This window comes from Malus domestica, chromosome 16 (genome assembly GCF_042453785.1).
Source record: "Malus domestica chromosome 16, GDT2T_hap1".
Lineage (NCBI taxonomy): Eukaryota > Viridiplantae > Streptophyta > Magnoliopsida > Rosales > Rosaceae > Malus > Malus domestica.
Genome location: NC_091676.1, coordinates 29,034,636 through 29,058,286, shown reverse-complemented (window position 1 = coordinate 29,058,286; position 23,651 = coordinate 29,034,636). Strand labels below are relative to the sequence as shown.

The following is a 23,651-nucleotide window of genomic DNA, read 5'->3' as shown; positions in this document are numbered from 1 at the left end:
TCAAGTGTGATACAAACCCTATAGTAGGAGTCCCCCAAGTCGCCGAGCTAGGAGATCTGCCGAAAGAGGTGACAGACAAGGTAAGCAGTCAAACTTCCAAGTAAGCAACCCAGGATCAGAGGTTTGACTTCGGCTTCCGGTTGATTGTTCTCCTTCTCCTTGTCTCTCATTCAACTGCCAGGATAAGGAGAAGCAAATGGATAAGAGATGATATGAGATACTTTTGCTTTTGAAGAAGTAACTTTCCACAGGCTTATTCTTGAACTGTGCTGGAGGGTTTTCTGGTGCCCTTCAGAGTATAAGGCCGACTCAAAAATTTGAGGGTCAAAACAAGTCCATCAAATCTAGAGTACGTTCGACCTTGATGATATGGGATACTTTTGCTGTTGACGGAATAATGAATGTGGTATGGAAAGGTGTCGTGCTGTAGTGATCTGTTTCAGCTCACCGTTGAACCTTCTGCTTCAATCTTTTGCATGGCAGAAGTGGTGTGCAACCTTTGCATTTAAATGGTCCTTCAGACCATTCCTTCATAGTGACTCATCCATGCTTGGCAGCTTCAGTGTAAAGAGCCAATATCTGATCAACTGTCATGAGGTATTTGCCGGTGGAATTCGTGACCTTGACAGCAGTTGAGGATGAGTACTCGAGAGCAATGCTAAGTAAGCAACCAGGCAAAGGCTCCAGGCAGTCAGTTCCAAATTGGAGGTTTGATTTCAGGTTCCGACTGACTGCTCTCTTTCTCCTTGTCCTGCAGGTGTGGACAAGGACAAAGACAAAGATAGGGAGAAAGCATGATATGGGATACTCTTGCTTTCGACCCTGATGATATGAGATACTCTTGTTCTTGGTGTGGCTTATTTGCTGAGGTATTATCGGGGGGAAATAAAGCTGAGTATTTCGAGAGGTTATGTTGAGGGTGCCTTTTCGAATGCGAGAAAGGGTTGAGCATTTTTGCAGGTTTGCCTGTCCGTTGAGGAGGGAGGTCAATGTATATAGGGATTTCCCAATAACAAGTAGTAATGATATTCCTTTACCCTTCTTGGTCACAGCAATGTAGTGGGAGCTGCCAGCTTCACGTGTTTTAATTTTGTCAGAGCACTTTGAAAAAGTGGTATGTGGTATCTGGAAAGCTGATGTTACGTGTGAAGATTACAGACAAGCTTTATCTAAGGAAATCTGGCTCTCGAAGTTCTGAGAGTTGTGCCTCTTCGGTTTTCGAACAAGCAATCCCGTCGAGGATCTGACTCTCGAGATTCGGAAAGCGGTGCTACTCCGGTTTTTGAGAAAGTAATTATGTTAGGAGTCTTTTCTCGAATGTGAGTAAAGGTTGGACGTTCTTGCCAACCTGTCTTGCCGCAAAACACGGAGGTCGACACACATAGGGACTTTCCAGTTGTCAAGCAGTGGTGCTGTTCCTTTACCCTTATGGGTAATAGTAGGGTAGCTGGAACTTCGAAATTCTCGTGCCTAAACTTTGTCAGAGATCTTTGACAAAGTTATATGTGGTACCCGAGGAGTTGATGGTGCATATGGAGAGCGGTGATTGAACAGTAAGATTCACGTGCTTTTTACTTCACCAGAAATCATCGACAGATTGCCCGTAATTTTCGCAAAGCTGATTGTGCATGTGACAGGTGCTGACGAGGCTGAAAAAGCAGGTGCTTCTTCGATTTCTGAGATCGGCCCTCGTGGTCTCTGAGCAGCCCAGCTTTTGAGAAAGCAAACGCCTCTTCGATTTCTGAGATCGGCCCTCGTGGTCTCTGAGCAGCCCAGCTTTTGAGAAAGCAAACGCCTCTTCGATTTCTGAAGCTCCGTCGAGTGCAGATTTTTATAGAGGCTGGCATTAAGTTCCACAGCACACCTGAATCTCTACCAGTAGAAGCTCATTTCTTGCACTTCTAAGATCTTGATTTGTCTGACCTCTTCCTTCTTCAACACATTTGAAAATGTCTGGACCCTCCGACCGTCGTTTTGACCTGAACCTTGGAGAAGAGACAGCCACGCCTTCTCCAGACAACATATGGCGCCCATCCTTCATATCCCCTACTGGTCCTCTTACCGTTGGGGATTCTGTGATGAAGAATGATATGACCGCTGCAGTGGTGGCCAGGAACCTTCTCACTCCCAAAGATAACAGACTACTTTCCAAACGGTCTGATGAGTTGGCTGTTAAGGACTCTCTGGCTCTTAGTGTTCAGTGTGCAGGTTCTGTGTCTAATATGGCCCAACGCCTATTTGCTAGAACCCGCCAAGTTGAATCATTGGCTGCTGAAGTGATGAGTCTCAAACAGGAGATTAGAGGGCTCAAGCATGAGAATAAGCAGTTGCACCGGCTCGCCCATGACTATGCTACAAACATGAAGAGGAAGCTTGACCAGATGAAGGAATCTGATGGTAAGGTTTTACTTGATCATCAGCGGTTTGTGGGTTTGTTCCAAAGACATTTATTGCCTTCGTCCTCTGGGGCTGTACCTGGTAATGAAGCTTCAAATGATGAACCTCCAATGCCTCCTCCTTCTGGGGTTTTGTCAAGTACTGAGGCTCCGGATAACCACCCTCCGGTGCTTTCTCTTTCTGGGGCTCTACCGACTGCTGAGACTTCCCCTAAGCAACCTTTGTGAAGGCTCCCTTTTGTTTGTTTATTTTGACTCATGTATATGTACATATTTGTGGCTTATCGAAAATATTAATAAATAAGCTTTGCTTCATTTCAATATATTGTGTTAAATACACCAAAGCCTTCTTCATAAAGTTCTTTGAATTTTTGCTTTTGTTGAAACCTGTATTGTTGAAGCTTTGTGAGTGAAGCATGTAGTTTGAGGTAGTGTTCCCTTAATTTCCCGAGTGAGGAAAACTTCTCGGTTGGAGACTTGAAAAATCCAAGTCACTGAGTGGTTGTGAGACTGCCGAGTATTAAGGTGCAGTAGCATATGGTGGGAGTCCCCTAAGTCTTCAGGCGAAGAGAGTTGCCGAATGAGGTGTCTCGCTTGTTACTAATTTGTCAAAGTAACGAATCCTTGTTTCGATGTCACACATTCGCATATGCCTGATCTAAAAATATTTCCAACTTTTGTGTGTTTGATGCTGCATGCTATTGACTAGACAAGATCAAGTGCAATTAGTAGCTTTTCTCTCTTTTTCATCTTTTCTTTGGTGGAATTGCTTTTCGTTTCCACTAATCAGCCTGAGTGGATGCAAGATAACACCATTCTCTATAACTCAGATTGCAAAGTCGTCTTCATGAAAGTTGTTCCTTATCTTGTGAACTACAACATCTCCAAATTTGAGATCCATCGGAGTAGTACAACTCCAGACATTCAGGTATGATGAGTAACTGTTCATCAATTTTCTGTTAACCCGTCAGACTTGTTGTGAGCTTCTAAACTCCATTTTTTCTTGTTCATCTCAACATACTTTCTTCATAGAAGTTGTTCCTCACCTTGTCAGCTACAACATATCCAAATTTGAGATCCATCGGAGCAGTACAAATCCAGAAATTCAGGTATGATGAGTGACTGTTCATCATTTTTCTGTCAACCTGTCAGACTTGTTGTGAGCTTCGAAACTCCATTTTCTCTTGTTCAGATCAACATACTTTCTTCATCGAAGTTGTTCCTTAACTTGTGAACTACAACATATCCAAATTTGAGGTCCCTCGGAGCAGTATAACTCCAGAAATCCAGGTATGATGAGTGACTGTTTATCATTTGTCTGTCAACTCGTCAGATTTGTTGTGAGTTTTGAAACTCTATTTTCTCTTGCTCAGATCAGCATGCTTTCTTCATTGAAGTTGTTCCTCAGCTTGTGAACTACAACATATCCAAATTTGAGATCCCTCGGAGCTATATAACTCAAGAAATTCAGGTATGATGAATGACTGGTTATTATTTTTCTGTCAACCCGTCAGATTTGTTGTGAGCTTCGAAACTCCATTTTCTATTGTTCAGATCAGCATGCTTTCTTCATTGAAGTTGTGCCTCATCGTCTCTTTCATAACATATCAAAAATTCAGAATGAACTAATGGTTAAATATTTCCAGATCTTCGAAACATCATAGCAGCTTCGAAATCTGCAAGAATTCGACTGTCATGTTTGGAGCTTCAACACTTTAATTTCCGTCGCTCAAACAGAAATGGTTCCTTCTTGAAAGTTGTTCATATGCTCAAAAACTATAGGGTGTCCAAAATTCAGCTCCATTGGAGAAGAGCAGAGGTTGCAGAAATTTGATAGATGAAAGGAGGCGGAAGAGAGAGAGAGAAAAAGTCTCTTGGGTTGGATTTCTATTTTGGGGCAGATTCCAAGTTTTGTAGCACCTTCATTATTGATGAATTGCTTGTACTTTTGTCCATTATGAAACTTGGGACTTTGGCTTGTTGTTGGATCTATTATAATATGTTTGGAAACATATACATAATTGCTTGTTTGGTTATGACAGGGATGTTGTGGGTGTAGAACAAAACAAATGTTTGTGTTGACCTGTGTTTTTGTACAAGTTCAAGGGCATCTTGGGTTTTGTGAACAAAATTTGTTTATTTGGAGCAAGGTTTTGTGTTGAAGCTTTGTAGGTGAAGCTTTGGTGTTGAAGCTTTCTAGGTGAAGCTTTGATGGTGAAACTTTCTGGGTGAAGCTATGTAGGTGAAGCTTTCTAGGTGAAGCTTTTTTAGGTGAAGCTTTGTAGGTGAAGCTTTTTTAAGTGAAGCTTTTCGGGTGAAGTTTTTTGGGTGAAGCTTTGTGGGTGAAGCTTTTTAGGTGAAGCTTTGTGGGTGAAGCTTTTTTAGGTGAAGCTGTTTGGGTGAAGCTTTTTGGAGGTGAAGTTTTTTTTGGGTGAAGCTGTTTGGGTGAAGCTTTTTGGAGGTGAAGTTTTTTTTGGGTGAAGCTTTTTTAGGTGAAGCTTTTTGGGTGAAGCTTTGATGGTGAAGCTTTGTAGATGAAGCTTTGTAGATGAAGCTTTCGAGGTGAAGCTTTGATGGTGAAGCTTTGTAGGTGAAAGTATGTAGAGGGAGCTTTCTAGGTGAAGCTTTTTTAGGTGAAGCTGTGTAGGTGAAGCTTTTTTAAGTGAAGCTTTTCGGGTGAAGTTTTTTGGGTGAAGCTTTGTGGGTGAAGCTTTTTAGGTGAAGCTTTGTGGGTGAAGCTTTTTTAGGTGAAGCTGTTTGGGTGAAGCTTTTTGGAGGTGAAGTTTTTTTTTTTTTTTTTTTTTTTTTTTTTTTTTTTTTGGGTGAAGCTTTTTTAGGTGAAGCTTTTTGGGTGAAACTTTTTGGATGAAGCTTTTTGGGTGAAGTTTTGGAGGTGAAGCTTTTTGGGTGAAGGGCAGATGAAGCCCGAAACTATAGGGTTTGTATCACACTTGACTAAGCCCGAAACTACAACTAAGCTTCAAGTGAAATTGATACATTACCTTGTGCGTCAACATCAGCTAAATACACCATTCCCGGATGGAGGAAAGGTACTTCCAGAGAAGGGCAGATGAAGATCAGACCACACTTCGGTACTTAGAAGTTTCGTGATTACTCAAGGGATTGGATCTTGCAAGTCCCCAACCGAGGAGTTTCCCTCACTCGGGAACTTAGGGGAGCACTGTTTGTACCATACTTGACCAATCCCGAAACTACCGAGCACCGGCCAACGCTATACTGTCAAGGACCCAGAAGAGTTCCCCTCCGACCAGGAGGCCAATCACTACTCGACACGTGTCAAGATTAGAAGCCAATCAGAGCGCAGCACGTGTCGACATCAAGAACCAATCATAACATGACACATGTCAATGTGACAAAGCTACAAGTTTTTCTATAAATAGGGGTCATTCCCCCACAATATTGCCTAATGCCATTTGTGTTAAATCATTCACAAGAACTCACTAAATTGAGAGCTTGATCCTTTGTACTTGTGTAAGCCCTTCACTACTAATAAGAACTCCTCTACTCCGTGGACGTAGCCAATCTGGGTGAACCACGTACATCCTGTGTTTGCTTCTCTGTCTCTATTCATTTACGTACTTATCCTCACTAGTGACCGAAGCAACCAAGCGAAGGTCATAAAACCTGACACTTTCTGTTGTACCAAAGTCTTCGCTGATTTTGTGCATCAACAGCGACCATTCATGAAAACAGCGAGAACAAAGATAGACGTGTTTACGGGAACATTAACCATGGAGTTTGATGGGGACATTATTCGTTTTAATCTTTCTGAAACCATTAAATATCCAATTGAAGACCATTCTTGTTTTGCTATTGACATTGTTGATTCTTTGGCACAAGTACATTTGGATCGAATGAACGACGATGCACTTGAAATAGCCTTAGTGCACGGCATAGGAGCAAGAAATGAGGGTGGGGGAATCCTTGCAACCCACGGCATGGAATCTGACCATAGTGCCGTGCCCCCTTATGGTGAAGTGTTTGAAATGGTCACGGCCCTCGAGTCATTGCCCTCACATTCTGGTAAGTCTCCACTCTCAATTTTAGATTCGGTTTTGGCTAACAAGTTACTTCCATCAATTGTGCAGCCATCTACACTTGAGTTAAAGCCATTACCTAGTCACTTGAAGTATGTTTTCTTGGGAGAAGATCAGACACTACCCGTCATCATATCTAGCTCACTCACGGCCCAAGAAGAAGACAAGTTGATAAGGGTGTTAAAGGAGCACAAATCTGCCATTGGATGGACCTTGGCGGATATCAAAGGCATTAGTCCCACCACGTGCATGCATCGCATCCTTATGGAGGAGGGAGCCAAGCCATCTCGGGAGGCTCAACGTCGCCTTAATCCACCCATGTTGGAAGTAGTAAAAAATGAGGTTATAAAATTGCTTGATTGTGGTGTTATATATCCTATTTCTGATAGTCGTTGGGTGTCACCCGTGCAGGTTGTTCCAAAAAAGTCCGGAGTCACGGTGGTGAAGAATGAAGAACAAGAGCTTGTACCCACTCGTGTTGTGACCGGTTGGCGTGTTTGTATTGATTACAGGAAGTTAAATGCCATGACAAGGAAGGATCACTTCCCATTGCCATTCCTGGACCAAGTGTTAGAAAGGTTAGCCGGTTATAAATTTTATTGCTTTCTTCATGGATATTCCGGATATAACCAAATTGTGATAGCTCCGGAGGACCAAGAAAAGACAACCTTCATGTGCCCCTTTGGCACCTTTGCATATAGGCGCATGCCATTTGGTTTGTGCAATGCCCCTGCGACATTTCAACGATGCATGGTGAGTATATTTTCTGATTATGTGGAGAAGATTATTGAGATATTCATGGATGATTTTAGCGTGTTTGGTAATTCATTCGATCATTGCTTGAATAATCTGACCTTAATTTTGAAACGTTGTGTTGAAACGAATCTTGTGCTTAATTGGGAAAAATGTCACTTCATGGTTAAGCAAGGTATTGTTCTAGGACATATTATTTCTGAAAAAGGCATTGAAGTGGATAAATCTAAGGTAGACCTTGTTCGTCACTTACCCTCTCCAACTTCGGTTAGAGAGGTTCGTTCGTTTCTTGGTCACGCAGGTTTTTATAGGCGTTTCATAAAGGATTTCTCCAAGATTGCACAACCACTATGCCGATTGCTTCAAAAAGAGGTGGCTTTCGAGTTTAATGATGCATGCTCCACGGCATTCAAGCACTTAAAGGAAGCTCTTACTTCGGCTCCCATTATCACACCTCCAGATTGGAGCCTTCCATTCGAGTTGATGTGCGATGCTTCGGACTATGCGATTGGTGCTGTTTTGGGGCAGCGAAAGAACAAACAACCTCATGTTATTTATTATGCATCTAGGACACTAAATGATGCTCAATTAAATTACTCAACCACTGAAAAAGAATTGCTTGTTGTGGTATTTGCATTAGATAAGTTCCGATCATACTTACTTGGTACTAAAGTTATTATTTTTACTGATCATGCAGCTCTCAAGTATTTGCTCACGAAAAAGGAGGCCAAGCCTAGACTAATTCGATGGATGTTGCTTCTACAAGAGTTTGACATTGAGATTCGGGATAAGAAGGGCGTGGAGAATGTGGTGGCTGACCACCCAAGTCGAATGGTGCATGAGGAAGCATCACCAATTTCTGAAACCTTCCCCGATGAGTAATTAATGTCTATCCAGGTAAGTGAGCCTTGGTATGCAGATTTAGTGAACTTTTTGGTGTCTAAACATACCCCTAGCACACTTAATAGGAATCAACGTGATAAGCTTAAAAAGGATGCTAGGTTTTATGTTTGGGATGATCCATACCTTTGGAAATTTTGTCCCGATCAGATTGTACGCCGTTGTGTGAATGAATCTGAGTTTCAATCTATTTTAACATTCTGTCATTCATACGCATGTTTTGGTACCCAACGCATTGCCCTTAAAGTCTTAGAATATGGGTTTTATTGGCCAACCATTTTTAGGGATGCTAGGACATTTTGCCTTACATGTGATCGTTGTCAACGAATGGGTAATATAAGTGTTAAGGATCAAATGCCACAAAACCCTATACTTTCTGTTGAAATATTTGATGTGTGGGGCATTGATTTTATGGGTCATTTTCCTTCATCACATGGTTTTCTCTATATCTTGTTGGCGGTGGATTATGTTTCCAAATGGGTGGAAGCAAAAGCCACCGGAACTAACGATTCCAAAGTGGTTGCAGATTTTGTGAAGTCTAACATTTTTGCTAGGTTTGGAATGCCTCGAGTCCTTATAAGTGATGGAGGTTCACATTTTTGTAATCGTACAATCGAGGCACTGCTCAAGAAGTACAACGTTACACATAGGGTTTCGACACCCTATCATCCTCAAACAAACGGGCAAGCCGAGGTGTCGAATTGGGAGATAAAACAGATTCTTGAGAAGACAGTTGGGCCAACAAGAAAAGATTGGAGCTTGAGGTTAGAAGATGCATTGTGGGCTTATAGGACCGCCTACAAAACACCCATAGGAATGTCCCCCTTTCGGCTTGTGTATGGCAACCCATGTCACTTACCTATGGAGTTGGAGCACAAGGCTCATTGGGCCGTGAGGAAGTTCAACATGGATGTAGATGAGGCGGGAATTCATCGTAAGCTTCAATTGAATGAACTTGAGGAAATACGGAATGAAGCTTACGAGAATGCTCGACTTTACAAGGAAAAAACGAAGGCCTTTCATGACCAGATGATTCACACCAAGTCCTTCTCTGTTGGACAAAAAGTGTTGTTGTTTAATTCTCGTCTTCGTTTATTTCCGGGTAAGTTACGTTCGCGTTGGATTGGACCCTTTGTTATTACTAATGTTTTTCCTCATGGTGCAGTCCAAGTTCGTAGCTTCAAAACAGGTCAAGAGTTCAAGGTGAATGGGCATCGCTTGAAGCCTTACTACGAGAGCTTTGTAGAACATGATGTGGAGGAGACAACCCACTATGCCGTGGTTTCCCATGAAGGTTGATCAATGTGGCATCGTCCGGCTGCAAGACGTTAAAGAAAGCGCTACGTGGGAGGCAACCCATGCATTCAACAAAGGAAGACTTAGGAATCACTCCAATTCCAGATTTACGTTCCTAAAACCCTTCTCTTTGTTGATTCTTTCTAATCTGCCATTTTAGTTGATTAAGTTGTTGTTTGTGTGTTTAATTTTATTTGGTGTGATTTTATACTTGAAACATTGAGGACAATGTTTGATTTAAGTGTGGGGGGGTAACTAAGTGTTTTTTATGCAAATTCGTGGGATTTTATCACCCATTACTTATAGACTTGTTCCTTGCTGTTTTTAAGTGTTTTTAAGCAGTTTTGGTGTGTTTTAGTGTGTGTTGACATAAAACTCCGAAAATCACATAAAAATTTGAAAAAAAAAAGTGTTTTGAAAAGCCTAAAAAGAGTGTTTTGAGTCATTTTTGTGTGTTTGTATCTAGGGTACCTTCCAACACAATGATGAGGATTCGGTTTGTAATTGCATGGCTGTTAAAAAGAGTGATTAACATAGATGAAAGTTTGAATTACTCTTTGCTTATGCTTGGTTGTGGTTATAGCTTATGAATTCACATGCAATCACAAAGGATAAAAATTAGTTTTTGTAACATGCTTGAAGGAAGGAACTCAAATTAACGCTACAACCTTGTGAGACTTGAGCTTAAACGTTTATTTGGAGAGTTAAAATCTGTGCATTATTGTTTTCTAACGTCGTTGCATGATCTCATTATTCTTTGATTGGTTACTACTTAGAAGGCGTTTCATCATTTAGTTCCAAATGCTAGAACTCATGCCCATTTCATTCAAAGCATGTTATTGATTTGCATAACACATATTCAAGATGAAGTTGTGTAGTTACCACCACCAAAGCCAAATTGCCGTGTGCCCTACCTCATTTTTATGTTTAAGTTAACCCCTTCGAGCCTTGTTAGCCTACATTCTTTGTTAACCCACGTTATCCTCACCTAGCCTAGATTAGGACCATCCATACCCTTGTTCTTGAAGCATAGCAAAGCATGATTCAAATTGAATTCCTTTTGATTAATATATGGCAGAAAACAAGTGTGGGGGAAGTGTGAGTTATTGTGCCATAGGCACGGCATTGAAAGAAGAAAAAATAATAATAAAAAAGAAAAGTTGTGAAAAAGAGTTGAAAAGATGTGAAAAAGAGTTCTAAAATGTGTTTGTTGAAGAAAGGGTCCAAAACTTTGAATTCGGCCCTAAATATTGCTTGAATCTTCCCTTCGTATTTAAAAGTTGATTTCTGCAATCTAAGTGAATTCTAAGTTTCAATTTCATTACTTTGCTTGCTATGGCTTTAAGAACATTTGTTATCCCTATCCTTCATTTGTTAACCACTACCCCAAGCCCCATTACGACCCTTGACTTCAATCTTGAGTGTTATGTGTTTCAATTTGTGGAGTTTGAATTTGGTATGAGCATATGGTGTCACTGGTTCTCGCATCTAAGTAGTAGCATTCCATTCATGAGATCATATCTAAACTCCAGAAATTGCTTTCTTTGTTATACATATATATGAGCGTTCGTTTCCATATCTACATCAATCTTCTCACATATAACTAGTATAGGGTGTGTATTTAGAAAATCTGAGTGAAAATTGAGTGCATATCTTGTAAGGAATTGAGGAAATTCTCTAAGGCATGTTACTACATTCAAAACGTTGTTTAAGTTGGTTAATTGTGAACTAGTAAGTGGTGACTATGATTAAGTATGTGCTCATGTGTAAAGATAACTCAAATCTGTGGGGATGATGATTTTTAACATGTCATGTGCATTGGAAATCCCTGAGGCAAATGTTGGAAGGTTTAGGTTGTGTTTTATTTGTTTTGTTTCGTTTTTATTTCTTTGTTTTGCTCGAGGACTAGCAAAAGTTAAGTGTGGGGGAATTTGATAAGAGCATATTTATGCGACTTAATTGGCTTGTTCTCATGCTTTTACGTTGTGTTTCTTTAGTTATTTTAGTGTTTAAAGTCACTTTTGTGTGTTTTCAGATTCTAAGGCCAAAGTGTGCAAAATGATGTAATTTGGAGCCTTTTGAAGCAAAAATGAGTGGATGAATTGAAGACTTAAAGAAATTAGGTTTCCTAATCAATGAAGGATTCCTAATCAACGAAGAATTCCTAATCGACGAAGGATTCCTAATTGAAGATGGATTCCTAATCACATGAGGATTCCTAGAAGAACAAGGATTCCAACTCCAACAAGGATTCCTACTTGAAGTAGGAAAGTTAAGCCAGGGTTCCTACTTTGGTTTGACCTTTCCTAGGTGTCCCTAAGTGTTATCAACTTTGAAGGTCTTCTAAGTATTCTAGGACATCAAGCACACATTTCTTGCATGGTTTACATCAATGCCGCACCTCACATGCCTTTTCCACAATTCCATCTTCCTTGTCGTGCAAGGGAACCCTTTCCCTTCAGTTTTAGGACATTTAAACCTTTCCCTAAACCTCTCCTACATCACAGCCGCATCCCTTGACCTTTCCTCTTCCTTGTCGTGCAAGGGAGGGTGATTTTTTCCTATTTTCTGAATTAAAACACATTCCTTTTGTGTTTCATACCCTAGCCGCACCCCTTAGTCAATTTCCCTTAAGTTTCTGATTTTGTTTCCTATTTCTAGAAGCCTTAGACTTAATTTCTGATTACCTAATTAACCTAGGGTTTTAATTCCTGAAATCCCTTAAAATAAACATCCTTGTGCAGCCACAAAACATCCATACACTAACCATTCATCACAGAAATTCGTCCATACACACCCTAGGCAGCAAAACACCCCAAAAACACCATTCTAACGCCCAGAAAATCATAGCAGCCGCTCCATCTTCTTCCACCCTCTTTGCCGAGTTCTCCACCACCTTCCAACCATCAAACACTCTCCCACACTCACCCTACACCCCTTGCCGTGCCTCTACACCCCCCAAAATCCAGTCTACATCATCAAAACAGCCCAGAAACCATCAACATCCAATCTGCCGCAAGCAAGGAAAAGGGACAGATTCACTCAATTGTTTGGCTCTTCATTCTGAGTTGTTGAACAATTTTAGGTGTATTCTGTCTTATATTTCAATGTCTAATTCATGTAATCTTTGTTTTGCTTTAAGTATGATTGGCTAAATTCGTTTTGGCTAAGGGTGTATTCAAAACCATGATTATATATGTGAAATAAGTTGATTACTTCCAGGTATCGTTGCATAAGTCGTGAATACAATTTGCTTAACCGTTTGATTTAGAACTTATTCTTGTATGTTGATTGAGAGTGCACGCTTAATTTGCATGCTTGAATTTGGTGCTAGGATATAAGTTTGTTTCACCTAATCGTTATGAATTTATATTCGCAAGTAGTGAAGGTCGCTAGTCACGATCGTGTTAAGTAGATTCCTGGCAAGAGTATCATGCTTTTCATAGTTACAAATGCCTTGTCGATGCTTATGATTTCCAAAGAACGTAATGATTCTAACTTGTGTCTTTATCATGCTGTTCATATAGAGAACTTGTTAGGAATAATTTGTTTGCGATGCATATTCATCCAATTCAATGATTCTAGGGAAATCTGAAGGTTAATTTAAGCGGACCTAATTAACTTGGAGTGTCGAGGTTCATAACTTAATAAATTGATAACTGGAAATTGATTTACGTTGCATATATTTCATGTGTGGAGAAGAACCCTTTAGCTATTCCATCATCCATTGATTCATCACAATTTTGTCTTACAATCTGTTTTCTTTACAATCTGCCCATTTAATTTAATTTCGTCCAAACACAATTCCCCCATATTTTGTCGAGTCTTAGTCATTCAAATCTGTTTCATTTTGTGTTTTTAAGCATTTGGAGTCATAAACACTTTCAAATTCGTCCAAATCAAGTTCTAGTTTCTTTTTTAGTCAATTTGATTGTTTTAGGCAGTTTGAGTGTTTCAAATCTGTTTTGAGTCATAGTAGTCTTGTTAGAGTCTTTAAGTTTAGTTTTTTTGTGTTTTTAAATCAATTTATATTAGATTAGCACCCCTAGTTAATCCCCGGTTAGAACGATCTCTACTTACATCATTACTACAATTGTCACAAATAGGGTTTAATTTGTGTGTCAACATAATTTTCACATCAATAACGTCATTTCGTGTTTTGAATAGGGCAAATGGTTCGTTCTGTGATTTTTGTCATGTAGTGGTTAACGTGGGTCGGTTATTAACGGTTATAATCAAGAGGCATGGGCCGTAATTTACTCAAGTCCATTCCTTATTGTTTTGGGCTGAGTTTGTGCTGTTTAAGTTTTTTGTCTCTCATTGTAATGTTTAAAAAAATTGTGAAATTGTGTGAAATATGATATATGTTTGTATCTCTGTAAGTAAAGCTTCCAAAATAATTACCTGGCACAAAAATAGAATGAAATAAAAGCCAAATTCCCCCCAGGATTTAGCACAGAAAATGGTGTGGGCACCACCCACATGGGCATGTCTCGTAGGATTTATTGAATTCAATGGTTGAGATCGAATATAATCAAATCTAATGGTAAAAAAAGATCTAACAGCCCAAATTTAAATCCAATGGCTAAAATAATTAAAAAAATTATTTCACTCAAAATTCATCCAAATTTAGTGATTTTCAATATTTATCGGAATTTAAATATTTTTAGGTTAAAATGTTCATAAAATTAAATTATGTTAGTGTACAAAAAAAAAATTTAAAAGAAAAAATTAGCCTATATTTATTCTTTAATAATCTCACGCTAAAAAATTTAGACCAAAAGGGTTGGAGTAGAAAAACTGTTTCTGGGCTAAAACCCAGAAATTTCATATTAACTTGCTAATATGCTACTCTAAGGAACCAAACAAAACAGTAAGAGAAAGACCCATTACCTTGATCGTTCCTGGCAGTGAAGAGAATGGCCCAGTTTCATCCCCAATCAAGCACTCAGAGATTTAAGGCTTAAAGCTATTCAGCGGAACCTTCACCCTGTTGGCCGGAATCTCTTGGTTGTTCGTCATTGGTGAGGCGCAATGCCTGCTAATGGTTTGGCACAGGTCACTCAGACCTCTATCACAGTGCACGGCGCAGGGATATGAATTTGTGAAAAAAAAATCCTAAAGCCTGACTTTTGTTGTTTTCAAATTATAATGGGCTGTTTTTAAATTTTTTTTAATCCAGTTTTGGAAAATGGGCTTACCAAACAAGTTTTTTTTTACCTTAAAACTTAAAAATTGTTTTTGAGTTAAAAACTTTGGACTCAAATCCAATACCAAACAGGACCTTAGATTTTAGCCCAGAAACAACTTTTCTACTTAAAGTATAGTAACTTGCAACAACATTTCAGGTTTGATTCCATACATACAATCCAATTAACTTGATTCCATACATACAATCCAATTAACATTTTAAGCCTATTCTAAAGTTGATGCCAAATTATCAAATTAGGAAGCAAAGATGCATTCTCGTTGCATGTTGTGTTGTGCACAATTTCATTAGAATGCAATCAAGGAATGATACTTTGTTTCAACAATTTGAAGACAATGATGTTGATGTGGTAGATGATGAAAGCTCGGGGGCGAATCAAGAAGGGAAAAACATGCATTTGAATGACGATAATGTTATGAATGATGTTAGAGACCACATAACCGGATCAATGTGGCTTGATTACGTCAATAACAATTAGTCTCAAAGTTTATTGATTTTCTAGAATGTTTTAATGTAATATTTATTATCTAAGACTTGAAGTTTGATTTGATTATCAAGCATATTTGTGTTGTATTAGCACATGGATGTCAAAATAGTAGTGTTGTATTAGCACATGGATATCAAAATAGTATGTTTAAGGTTTAATTTCATATATTTTGTATATCTTAAAACAAATACATAATTAGAAAACAAAAGAAGAAAAAAAAAATGTTTTAAGAGTTAAACCAAACAAGTTTTCAAATTTTTAGATTCAAAAATAGTTTTTAAGTTCAATGCAAACACGTTTTTGAAATCTAAAAAAAGCTGTTTCTAAGAGATGTTCTTAAAAGTTAGTTTTAAGAACAATTTAAGTTTTTGAGCAGAATACCAAACGGAGTCTAAATTTTGTAAGGGAAAAATTTTAGGTTTTAGCCTTGGAGATGATTAAATAAAACAGAAGAAACGGAAGAATAATTTTCTATCTGGCTCATGCCGCCCAAACTCTTCCCTCTCTCCTCTCTTCTCTCTTCTCTCTTCTCTCTTGCTACCGTCACGGACGTACGGTCGACTTCTGCTTGAATTTGCACGTCAAGTAAGCGTTTACTTTTTAACTACTATTTCGTTTCTTTAAATTCCTCCAACTTTACTGCTTCTTTTTTGTTTCTTGAAATTTCACTTTCGTTGTTTGCATTCTGAACTTCATTTCTGTTGCTTCTGTCAATTTCTTTTTGGTTGCTCGGAATCTCTAACAACACCTGAAAACTTTCAGTCCTCATAAAATTTTATTCAATTTCAACCCCCTTTCTGTGAAATTCTTGAATTTGTTTTATTTTCTGACAATTTCCCAGCAACCAAACAGACAAAACGCTGTGTAGGGTTTACGTTTTGATTTTAGATACACACAATTTGATATATTAAACTTGTAGCTCTGTTGGGTTTGTGTTATTTACTGTTTTTTATTGGCGGGTTTCTCTTTTGTAGCTTTTATTTACCACAATTTATGTAACTTAAGTGAAAAATGTGCTTTGCTTCCAGTTTTGATTAAAACTAATCTGTCTTTTATTAAGATATTAAATTTAAAGGAACAAGGTGCGTGCATTTGATCATGGGTTTTTTGACGCATGTGTAAACAAGTGAAACTTAATTGTGTATGCCTTCTCTTGTTCCTTTTTATGCATATGAGTGTTTGATCGTGAGATTCTTTATGATCGAGAGCGATAAATGGTTTTTGATGCTTTATTTATTAATTGCAGCCGTCGTCATCTTTTGATTCCATGGCGTTGGATAAAGACTGCTCAATTGTCCTTGAGCTATCTGAAAGTGACCCTCTTTTTGATACAAAGAAGGTGAGCTAGCAACAAATATTTTCGATTTATAGGACTCATACCAAGTCGTAATGATCCTTAGTAATAGAAATGTTAGAATGAATGATATGTACAGTGGAGAAACTGTCAAATGACCCTTTTCGTCAATGAGAATTTGGTACTCTTAGTCTTAAATGTAGGACGTATTTGTGAACCGTTGGAGGCACACTGTTAAATAAAGTAAGAAATGCCAAACTAATCACTGTATATTCTTCTATTTCAGATTCTGGTTCAATTAGGCAGTTTATCTAAAATAAGAATAAAACTATGGAATCAACAACCATCAGCACAGCTGTTTTACTATTTGTAAACTTTTCGTATATGTTGCTATTCTCTTTCTTGTAGATGGTATTGTTCTTACATATTAGTTAGCATCTGATGATTTGTATATGCTTTCGAATTAGCCGAGTTGTTTCTACCATCATTCTTATACATTTGTTTTTTCTCATTTTCTGGCAGAAATTGCTACAAGATAAGGGATTTAATACAAGGCAACAAATCAATGTTAAAAGGTCTTCAGATCCTAATTGGCTCAGTACCTCCGTGGAAGTAATGCTTCAGATAGCAACAATCATAAAATCAACTGAGGTAATCTGTCACTAAGCTCTTTAAATTAAATGGTCGTCAAATTAAAGGATGCCCAAAGACGATTATGGGAATGTATTGTAGAACTAGAACAAAGCAAAATTCTTTTTACTTTGGGAAATATGAGGCATAGAAATTTGGTCCATTTTCATGCCTGAGGAATCCATCTCAAGATCCTTCAACTCATAATTCCGATACCTCCTTGGACTGTTTATGCACATAAGGGGAGACAGGTGGCTTTTGAAATTAGAACTGCCAGATAATATTTTATGATTAGTAGACTAATGATGAAATAATGGGCTTTAATGAGGTGCAGGCAGAGCTTTATTTTGGGCAAGATCAACCAATGGAATCATATGGTCCCAGGAATGAACTTGAGGCTCTCAATTCAATCCTTCAACTTGTTGAAGCCTCATTCTCTGGTGTTTGTCAAATGCAAAAGAATGTCCTACAAGAACTACACAATGTTATTGTTGATATGATTTGTCAGTCTTCTGACAAGCACCGTCCAAAGACTACAATTGTAGAAGGCTACAACTCTGCTAAAGAAAAGCAATTGTTACAATGGGGTGAAAACAATGGTGTCAAAACAAGGTTGCAGATAGCTTGTAAGTCTCAACTTTTCACTGCTATGATTGCTGCTGTTGTAACTTTTTATTCTTTCACTCTTTTGAGGGGATTTTCCTGCACAAGAGAAGAGAACTAGTCTTGAAAATATGATGTCTTTTGTGCCTCCCTCGTCATAATAGATGTTGAAGGGGCTGGCAGAGGAGCCATAGCTAAGGAGGATCTGAAAGTCGGTGATACTGCTCTAGAGATCCCAACATCTTTAATAATCTCCGAGGAGCTTGTGCAAGCTGATATGGTATGTTTTAACGCTTGAGAAACCTTTTTAATAATTTGACTTGTCTATAATTATTACTTTTGTGTTTAGTTAAGAGGCTTTTAGAAGTGTATTAGAGTTGGGGGTAATAGAAAAACTAAAGTGAACCTACCTTATCTCAGTCGTGATCCAGCTTTACACGTTATGTAAGCATAAATAAGCTACTCTCTATAGTGGCTTATATGAATCCTATCCCCTTTATACAACATGTTTGTTTTTAGATTTCTATCTAGACTAGTCTGGTGATGCTCTCTCTCTCTCGCTTGTAATCTTGATATATAAGCATCTTTTACTGATGCAACTGTACTATTTCCCTTGTTCTTTCTGAGGCGGTATACTGATGCTCAGAGCTAGAGGATGATTATTAATTGCATACTTTATGAACAAGAAAAGGGGTCCAATATATTACCTTTTTCTTTTAACTGCAGTATCATGCATTAGAGAAGTTTGAAGGCATTACCCCTGAGACGATGTTGTTGTTGTGGAGCATGAAGGAGAGGCACAATTGTAATTCAAAATACAAGATGTACTTTGACACACTTCCTGAAGAATTTCATACTGGTACTTTGACTACTTGTGACATTGTTTTCCTATTATATCTATTTTGTAACTTTCTCAACTACAAAGTTCCGCTTATATGAAATTCTATTTTGGCTTTTATCACTAATTTTTTTTTTTAAATTTAACATTATTTTTGGTGGATAGTGAGGTCAAACGTGGAACTTATCCACTATGCTTTCAAGCAAGTTGTTTATGTGTAAGATCCTCAGTGTTAGTATTTCTGGTAAATGATAAATTCAGATAACATACATGTAACTTAAAAAAGATAACTACCTACTAGCCAAGAAGCTGTGTTCCATTACTTGCCATTCTACGGGATTGAAAAAATTATTATTAATACCTTTTAACTTAATTCTAGCTAGAAATAATTGTGAAATTTTTTATTTTTATAATGAATGGAAGTTGAATAATTAATGTTTTTTTACCTTATTTCAATATAAAACTAATTATTTTGGTTAAAATTTCATACAAAACTATGATTTTCTGTATGGTCACTTTTTCATGTTTTATTGTTCATTTGGGAATGATACTATCTAGAAATGCTGGAAGAATTAGGCAAATGTGTTTGTTTATCAAGCATGAGACCAAACCATTGGGAAAGTTTGTGGTGCTATCTGATATGTCTGTTTTTTTTTTCTTTTTTTGTTTCTGCTAATTGTAATGCGAAGACACAGGTTTTGTCCTGTGGTTTCTGCTAGTTGTAAAGGATAGTAAAATCTTTACCGTCTACAATTTAGTCAGAATAAGCCTCAGGGGACAATCATGCCCTTTGCAATGGACTTATTGCTACATAGATTTGTACATGAGGAAAAAAGAAGCCATAAAAATGATGTTTAATAAAACTCCGAATTTCTGGTCATCACATAGTTGCATCTTGAAAACTATCAACTAAGATGGACATGCTATAAGGTGCAGACTGCGGAGGGAAGACTCTTGGTTTCAGTTTCATGGAAGTTTGAAGAATCAAGGGGGTGTTCCGCAAAAACATATCCTTGTCTATTGGAGGGGGACCATTAATTTGTAAAGATAAAGAATTAGATGAAGTTATTTGGTATTAGATCATAAATTAAGTATGCATATTTGGTGTATTGGAGGGGGACCATTAATTTGTTAAGTCTGATATGATTACAATGATTTGTTTGTTTTAATTTATCTTTTCATTTATTTCTAAATCATGCTGCAGGGTTGAGTTTTGGAGTCAAGGCGATGATGGCTTTGGGTGGAACCATGCTGTTGGATGAGATAACAGAAGCAAAAGAGGTTATTAGACTTTTTAGTATATTGTTATTAGAATATCGTGTTTGACATTTATGATCTCTTTCGTTCAGTATAGATAAAAAAAATTGTCAATATTGTTACATGATTCATGCGTACAAGAATGGGTGTCCAGGTTGACAATGGTATTAGAGCAACTCCACCAGTGGTTGAAAGGCAAGGGCAAGGGCAAGTATTTTGTCCTTTAAACACAAAACCACCTCCAGCGGGCCAAAATTCAGAGGGAAATTGGTGGCCCACGCAAAGCCCGCCCATCTGCCCTTGCAACTGAAGCACGGCCTTGTGCCAGCAGCCAAGGGGGCAAGCTGACCTTAGCATGACATTGAGTTGGTGGAAATGGATGCGATCAGACCACGGGTGCGCGTTCTCTGGCTCAAGCAGGTGCTTGATCTTGCCATTGTAGACGTCCACCGCTAGGACCTTGTGCAGCATCTCTGACATCAGCTTCTCGCAGAGGTTGAACCCAATGAACCCTCTGGCTCCGATCATGCATATAGTTGGGTTGCCGTGTAGAAGAAGAAGAGAGAGAGTTTGGGTGGTGGGAGGAGAGAGAGAGTGGATGGTGGGAGGAAATTGGTGGTGGGAGCCTGGGAGGTGAGGAAATTGGGTGGGTTAAGAGGAGGTGAGGAAATTGGGTGGGTTTGGTGAGAAAAAGAAGAAGAGGGCTTTGTGGGTTTGGTGAGGAAATTGGGTGGGTTCGGTGAAGAAGAAGAAGATTGGGCTTCGTGAGTTTCTAGGGGTTGGAGAAGAAGGAGAAGAAAACACTTAAAATAAATATAAAAAAACTTTTTAAAAAAATTATTTTTCTGAATAGTAATCACCCTCGCCCTTGCCCTTGCCCTTCCCAAACTGGTGGAGTTGCACAAAGGCAACTACTGTTCAAAGTGAATACTAAGGGCAATTCATGTGCCTTGCCCTCCTAAAATGGGTAGACTGGCTCTTATGGGAGCTCCATTCAGCCCTGTCCAAGAAAAATCACCTAATTTAATATACAATTTCAATAGTCACTATTTGAAATCTACTTGTGTTCCTACACTGTGCAGTGATCACTCCTAATCTACTCTTCTTTCAGATTATTGTCTGTTTACTTGGGGAATTTTGAAGTTCACATTCTTGTCTGGCTGGAAATCTCCTTATTTGTTGTCTTACCGACATAAAGTAGGACTAGTTTTGTTTGTATTTTCTTGAGTTATTCCGCATGTTGCCTTTTCCAGTTCTCTGCAAGATACAATGCTTCCCGATAACAAATCTGCAGTGAGGAAAAGATCTGACACGACCTGATTGCTCTTACCCTGACTTTACCACAAGTAAATGGGGCCTCTGATGGTCAGGGCTGAAGTATTTGTTCTAGTTAGAGGTGCAGAACATGGAGATGGCCAAATCATGTGTAGGGAGAAACCTTGGGAGGGTTCTTTAAAGACAGGAAGCGTTGCTTTATTGAGCACCCAGTCAATACCTTTCCAGCTGCTATTGAAATATTTGATCTCTCATTTTTGTATACTGAAGAATGTAATGCTATCTGTATCCCTTTTGTTCTTTTATTTTTCCTTCTCTATGTTTCTGATAGGGTTTCGTGATAGATAACTTTCTCTTACCATATTGACTTTATTTAAAGGAAAAGCCTGCGACTATTTAAAACATATGCATCTGAATCTTTTTTTTTTTTTTTTTTTTGACACAGCATTTGCATGCTGAATATGATAAGCTCTTCCCTGCACTGTGCAATGAGCATCCTGATATCTTTGCACCGGAGCTTTACAAATGGGAGCAATTCTTGTGGGCATGTGAACTGTGGTACTCAAATAGCATGAAAATCAAGTTTCCTGATGGAAAGCTAAGAACATGCTTGATTCCAATTGCTGGCTTTCTGAACCATTCAGTATGTTACCCTTTCCTTTTATGCCCACCTTTTACGTCTTGATTTTTTATATAAACTAAAAGGTTAAAATGTAGTTCATTCACCGCTGGGAAACCTAAATCTTTAGGTATATGAAGTCGGAAACTGAATACATGTTGGTTGATATCCTTGGCAAGAATTGCTACCGGCCACTGATCACAACCATCTGGCTGATATACTTTTGTGAATTGGTTGCCACATTCCTAGACAGATTGTTTATTTATTAAAAACTTAAACGTCTCCAGGAATTAATGACCTTGTGTTATCTACTTTAGTGATTATCATATTTGGTTTTAATTGAAAGGTGTTCGTAATGAATGCCATTTAACAAATATTTTGAGTTGGTTTTATCATCATGGTATTCCAAGGTCATGCTTTTGTTTTATTCCTTATCGCAGCTATACCCACATATAGTGAACTATGGCAGAATAGATGCTGCAGCAAATACCTTGAAATTCTGTCTATCAAGATCATGCAGTGCAGGACAAGAATGCTGTCTTAGTTATGGAGATTTCTCCAGTTCTCATCTAGTTACCTTCTACGGCTTTATACCACAAGGAGAGAACCCATACGATGTCATTCAACTAGGTAAGTTTTATTATTCTATAATGTTCCAGTCGTTAGTACTTTATATAATTTATCTTCGAAAGGCCATTGCATTATTGTTGAATAATGTCTTAGTACTGGCGCTCTTAGATTTATTTAGTACTTGTTCTCATGCAGATTTTGGTTCTGCCCAAGATGAATTTACTGATGGCAGCTCCATATCCAACTGGTCCACTCACATGGTGCGGGGTACTTGGTTCTCAGAGAATCGCAATATTTTCTACTACGGCCTGCCCTCCCCATTGTTGGACTTCCTAAGGAGTGCTCATAGTCCCGTGCTGCATACTAAGGCCCTTGTAATTTTCTATGCTATTATTCATCTTGCAATGATTGGCATGATCTTCATTTTTTTCAGTAGGAATTGGCTTTGTTATTGTTGTGTATGATCTTCGTCCTTCATCTTTTCATTTGGGATTGCATTTTCTTTTTTATCTGAGCAGGTTTAGTTTAAAATTACTTTCATGCATTTATGTTGATTCAGTGTTCTCATATATGAAACTTCTGACATTTATTTTGTTATTTTACAGCTGCCGGAAAATTTGAAGATTGAAATTGAAATTCTTGAAAATCTGCTCTCTATCTGTAATGATATGATGGATGAACTTGGTGATCCCGACCTTGATGACAGGTGAACAAGTCTCCTACCATTTATTAACATAATCTTGTGTGACTGAAGCAACTGAAATTTCGTTTGCTGAGACGAGGATGCATCTTGTATTTTCCTTTTTTGTGGCAGAAAAAGCACTAATTGGGATGTAAAGCTGGCAGTGGAGTTCAAGGATATACAGAGAGGTATCGTCTCTTCAGTTTTAACTTCGTGTCACTGTGGCCTCAAACGGGTGAAACACGAATTGTCTGAAATGGACGGCTGACGGAATTGTCTGAAATTGGTGAAAGACGAGAGAGGGTCGAACCAAATGTAAGCTTCAAAAGAAGAAAAGCATTTTAGTAAGTTGAGTTGAAACGAAAGCCCGTCTCCCCTCCCTCTACCAGTCACCTTAGAAGAGTGATTGGGATAATCTTCATTGATCTAATTGTTTTACATATCTTTCGATTCTGTAATCTAATAACATTTTTTTTTTGTTTTGTTAAAACGACAGATTTTATTAGATTAGATGTTAAATTAAGAGTCAATGAGGTTCGAACCCACACCGAGATACAAGGGCACAACTCTTTTTCACCGCTGTGGTAAAGTGCCACATGCAATCTAATAACATTTGACCATGGTGCTATATTTATAAATAATTGGTGATGCAGGTCATGCTAATAATCTACTGAAATAATATAATTAAAAAAAAAAAAAACGAAGAAGGAAAATTGCTCAAGAAAAATTCATGTGACTATATTAAGGGAGAAAGGGAAATTCGAGACTCTAGGTGCTCTAATAA

At 38.3% G+C, this 23,651-nt stretch overlaps 1 protein-coding gene and 1 long non-coding RNA gene across 3 annotated transcripts; both read left to right on the top strand.

Annotated features, from left to right (window-relative positions):
• Positions 1 to 3,518: 3,518 nt before the first annotated feature.
• LOC139192649 (uncharacterized) lies at positions 3,519 to 4,265 on the top strand. The gene is made up of 3 exons (XR_011576882.1): positions 3,519 to 3,686; positions 3,770 to 3,867; positions 4,043 to 4,265. It is a non-coding gene; the product is annotated as an uncharacterized lncRNA (long non-coding RNA).
• An 11,196-nt stretch (positions 4,266 to 15,461) lies between these two features.
• LOC103445821 (ribulose-1,5 bisphosphate carboxylase/oxygenase large subunit N-methyltransferase, chloroplastic) lies at positions 15,462 to 23,412 on the top strand. 2 transcript variants are annotated; one of them, XM_008384881.4, is made up of 12 exons: positions 15,462 to 15,684; positions 16,346 to 16,438; positions 16,916 to 17,044; positions 17,358 to 17,649; positions 17,791 to 17,906; positions 18,353 to 18,485; positions 19,669 to 19,745; positions 21,442 to 21,639; positions 22,056 to 22,245; positions 22,381 to 22,559; positions 22,791 to 22,891; positions 23,000 to 23,412. In XM_008384881.4, exons 2-12 carry the CDS (start codon positions 16,367 to 16,369, stop codon positions 23,133 to 23,135), a joined length of 1,623 nt encoding a protein of 540 aa, XP_008383103.1. In that variant the 5' UTR covers positions 15,462 to 15,684; positions 16,346 to 16,366; the 3' UTR covers positions 23,136 to 23,412. The 2 variants fall into 2 exon arrangements, with proteins under 2 accessions (XP_008383103.1, XP_028951733.1); XM_029095900.2 differs by lacking the exon at positions 15,462 to 15,684 and adding an exon at positions 15,753 to 16,240.
• The last annotated feature ends 239 nt before the right edge of the window (positions 23,413 to 23,651 follow it).

Coding starts and splice junctions, on each gene's coding strand:
- LOC103445821 (XM_029095900.2), top strand. CDS start 16,214: ATGTGTAAACAAGTGAAACTTAATTGT. Junction 16,241..16,345: donor AACAAGTGAAACTTAATTGT/GTATGCCTTCTC, acceptor TATTAATTGCAG/CCGTCGTCATCTTTTGATTC. Junction 18,486..19,668: donor TCCTGAAGAATTTCATACTG/GTACTTTGACTA, acceptor ATCATGCTGCAG/GGTTGAGTTTTGGAGTCAAG.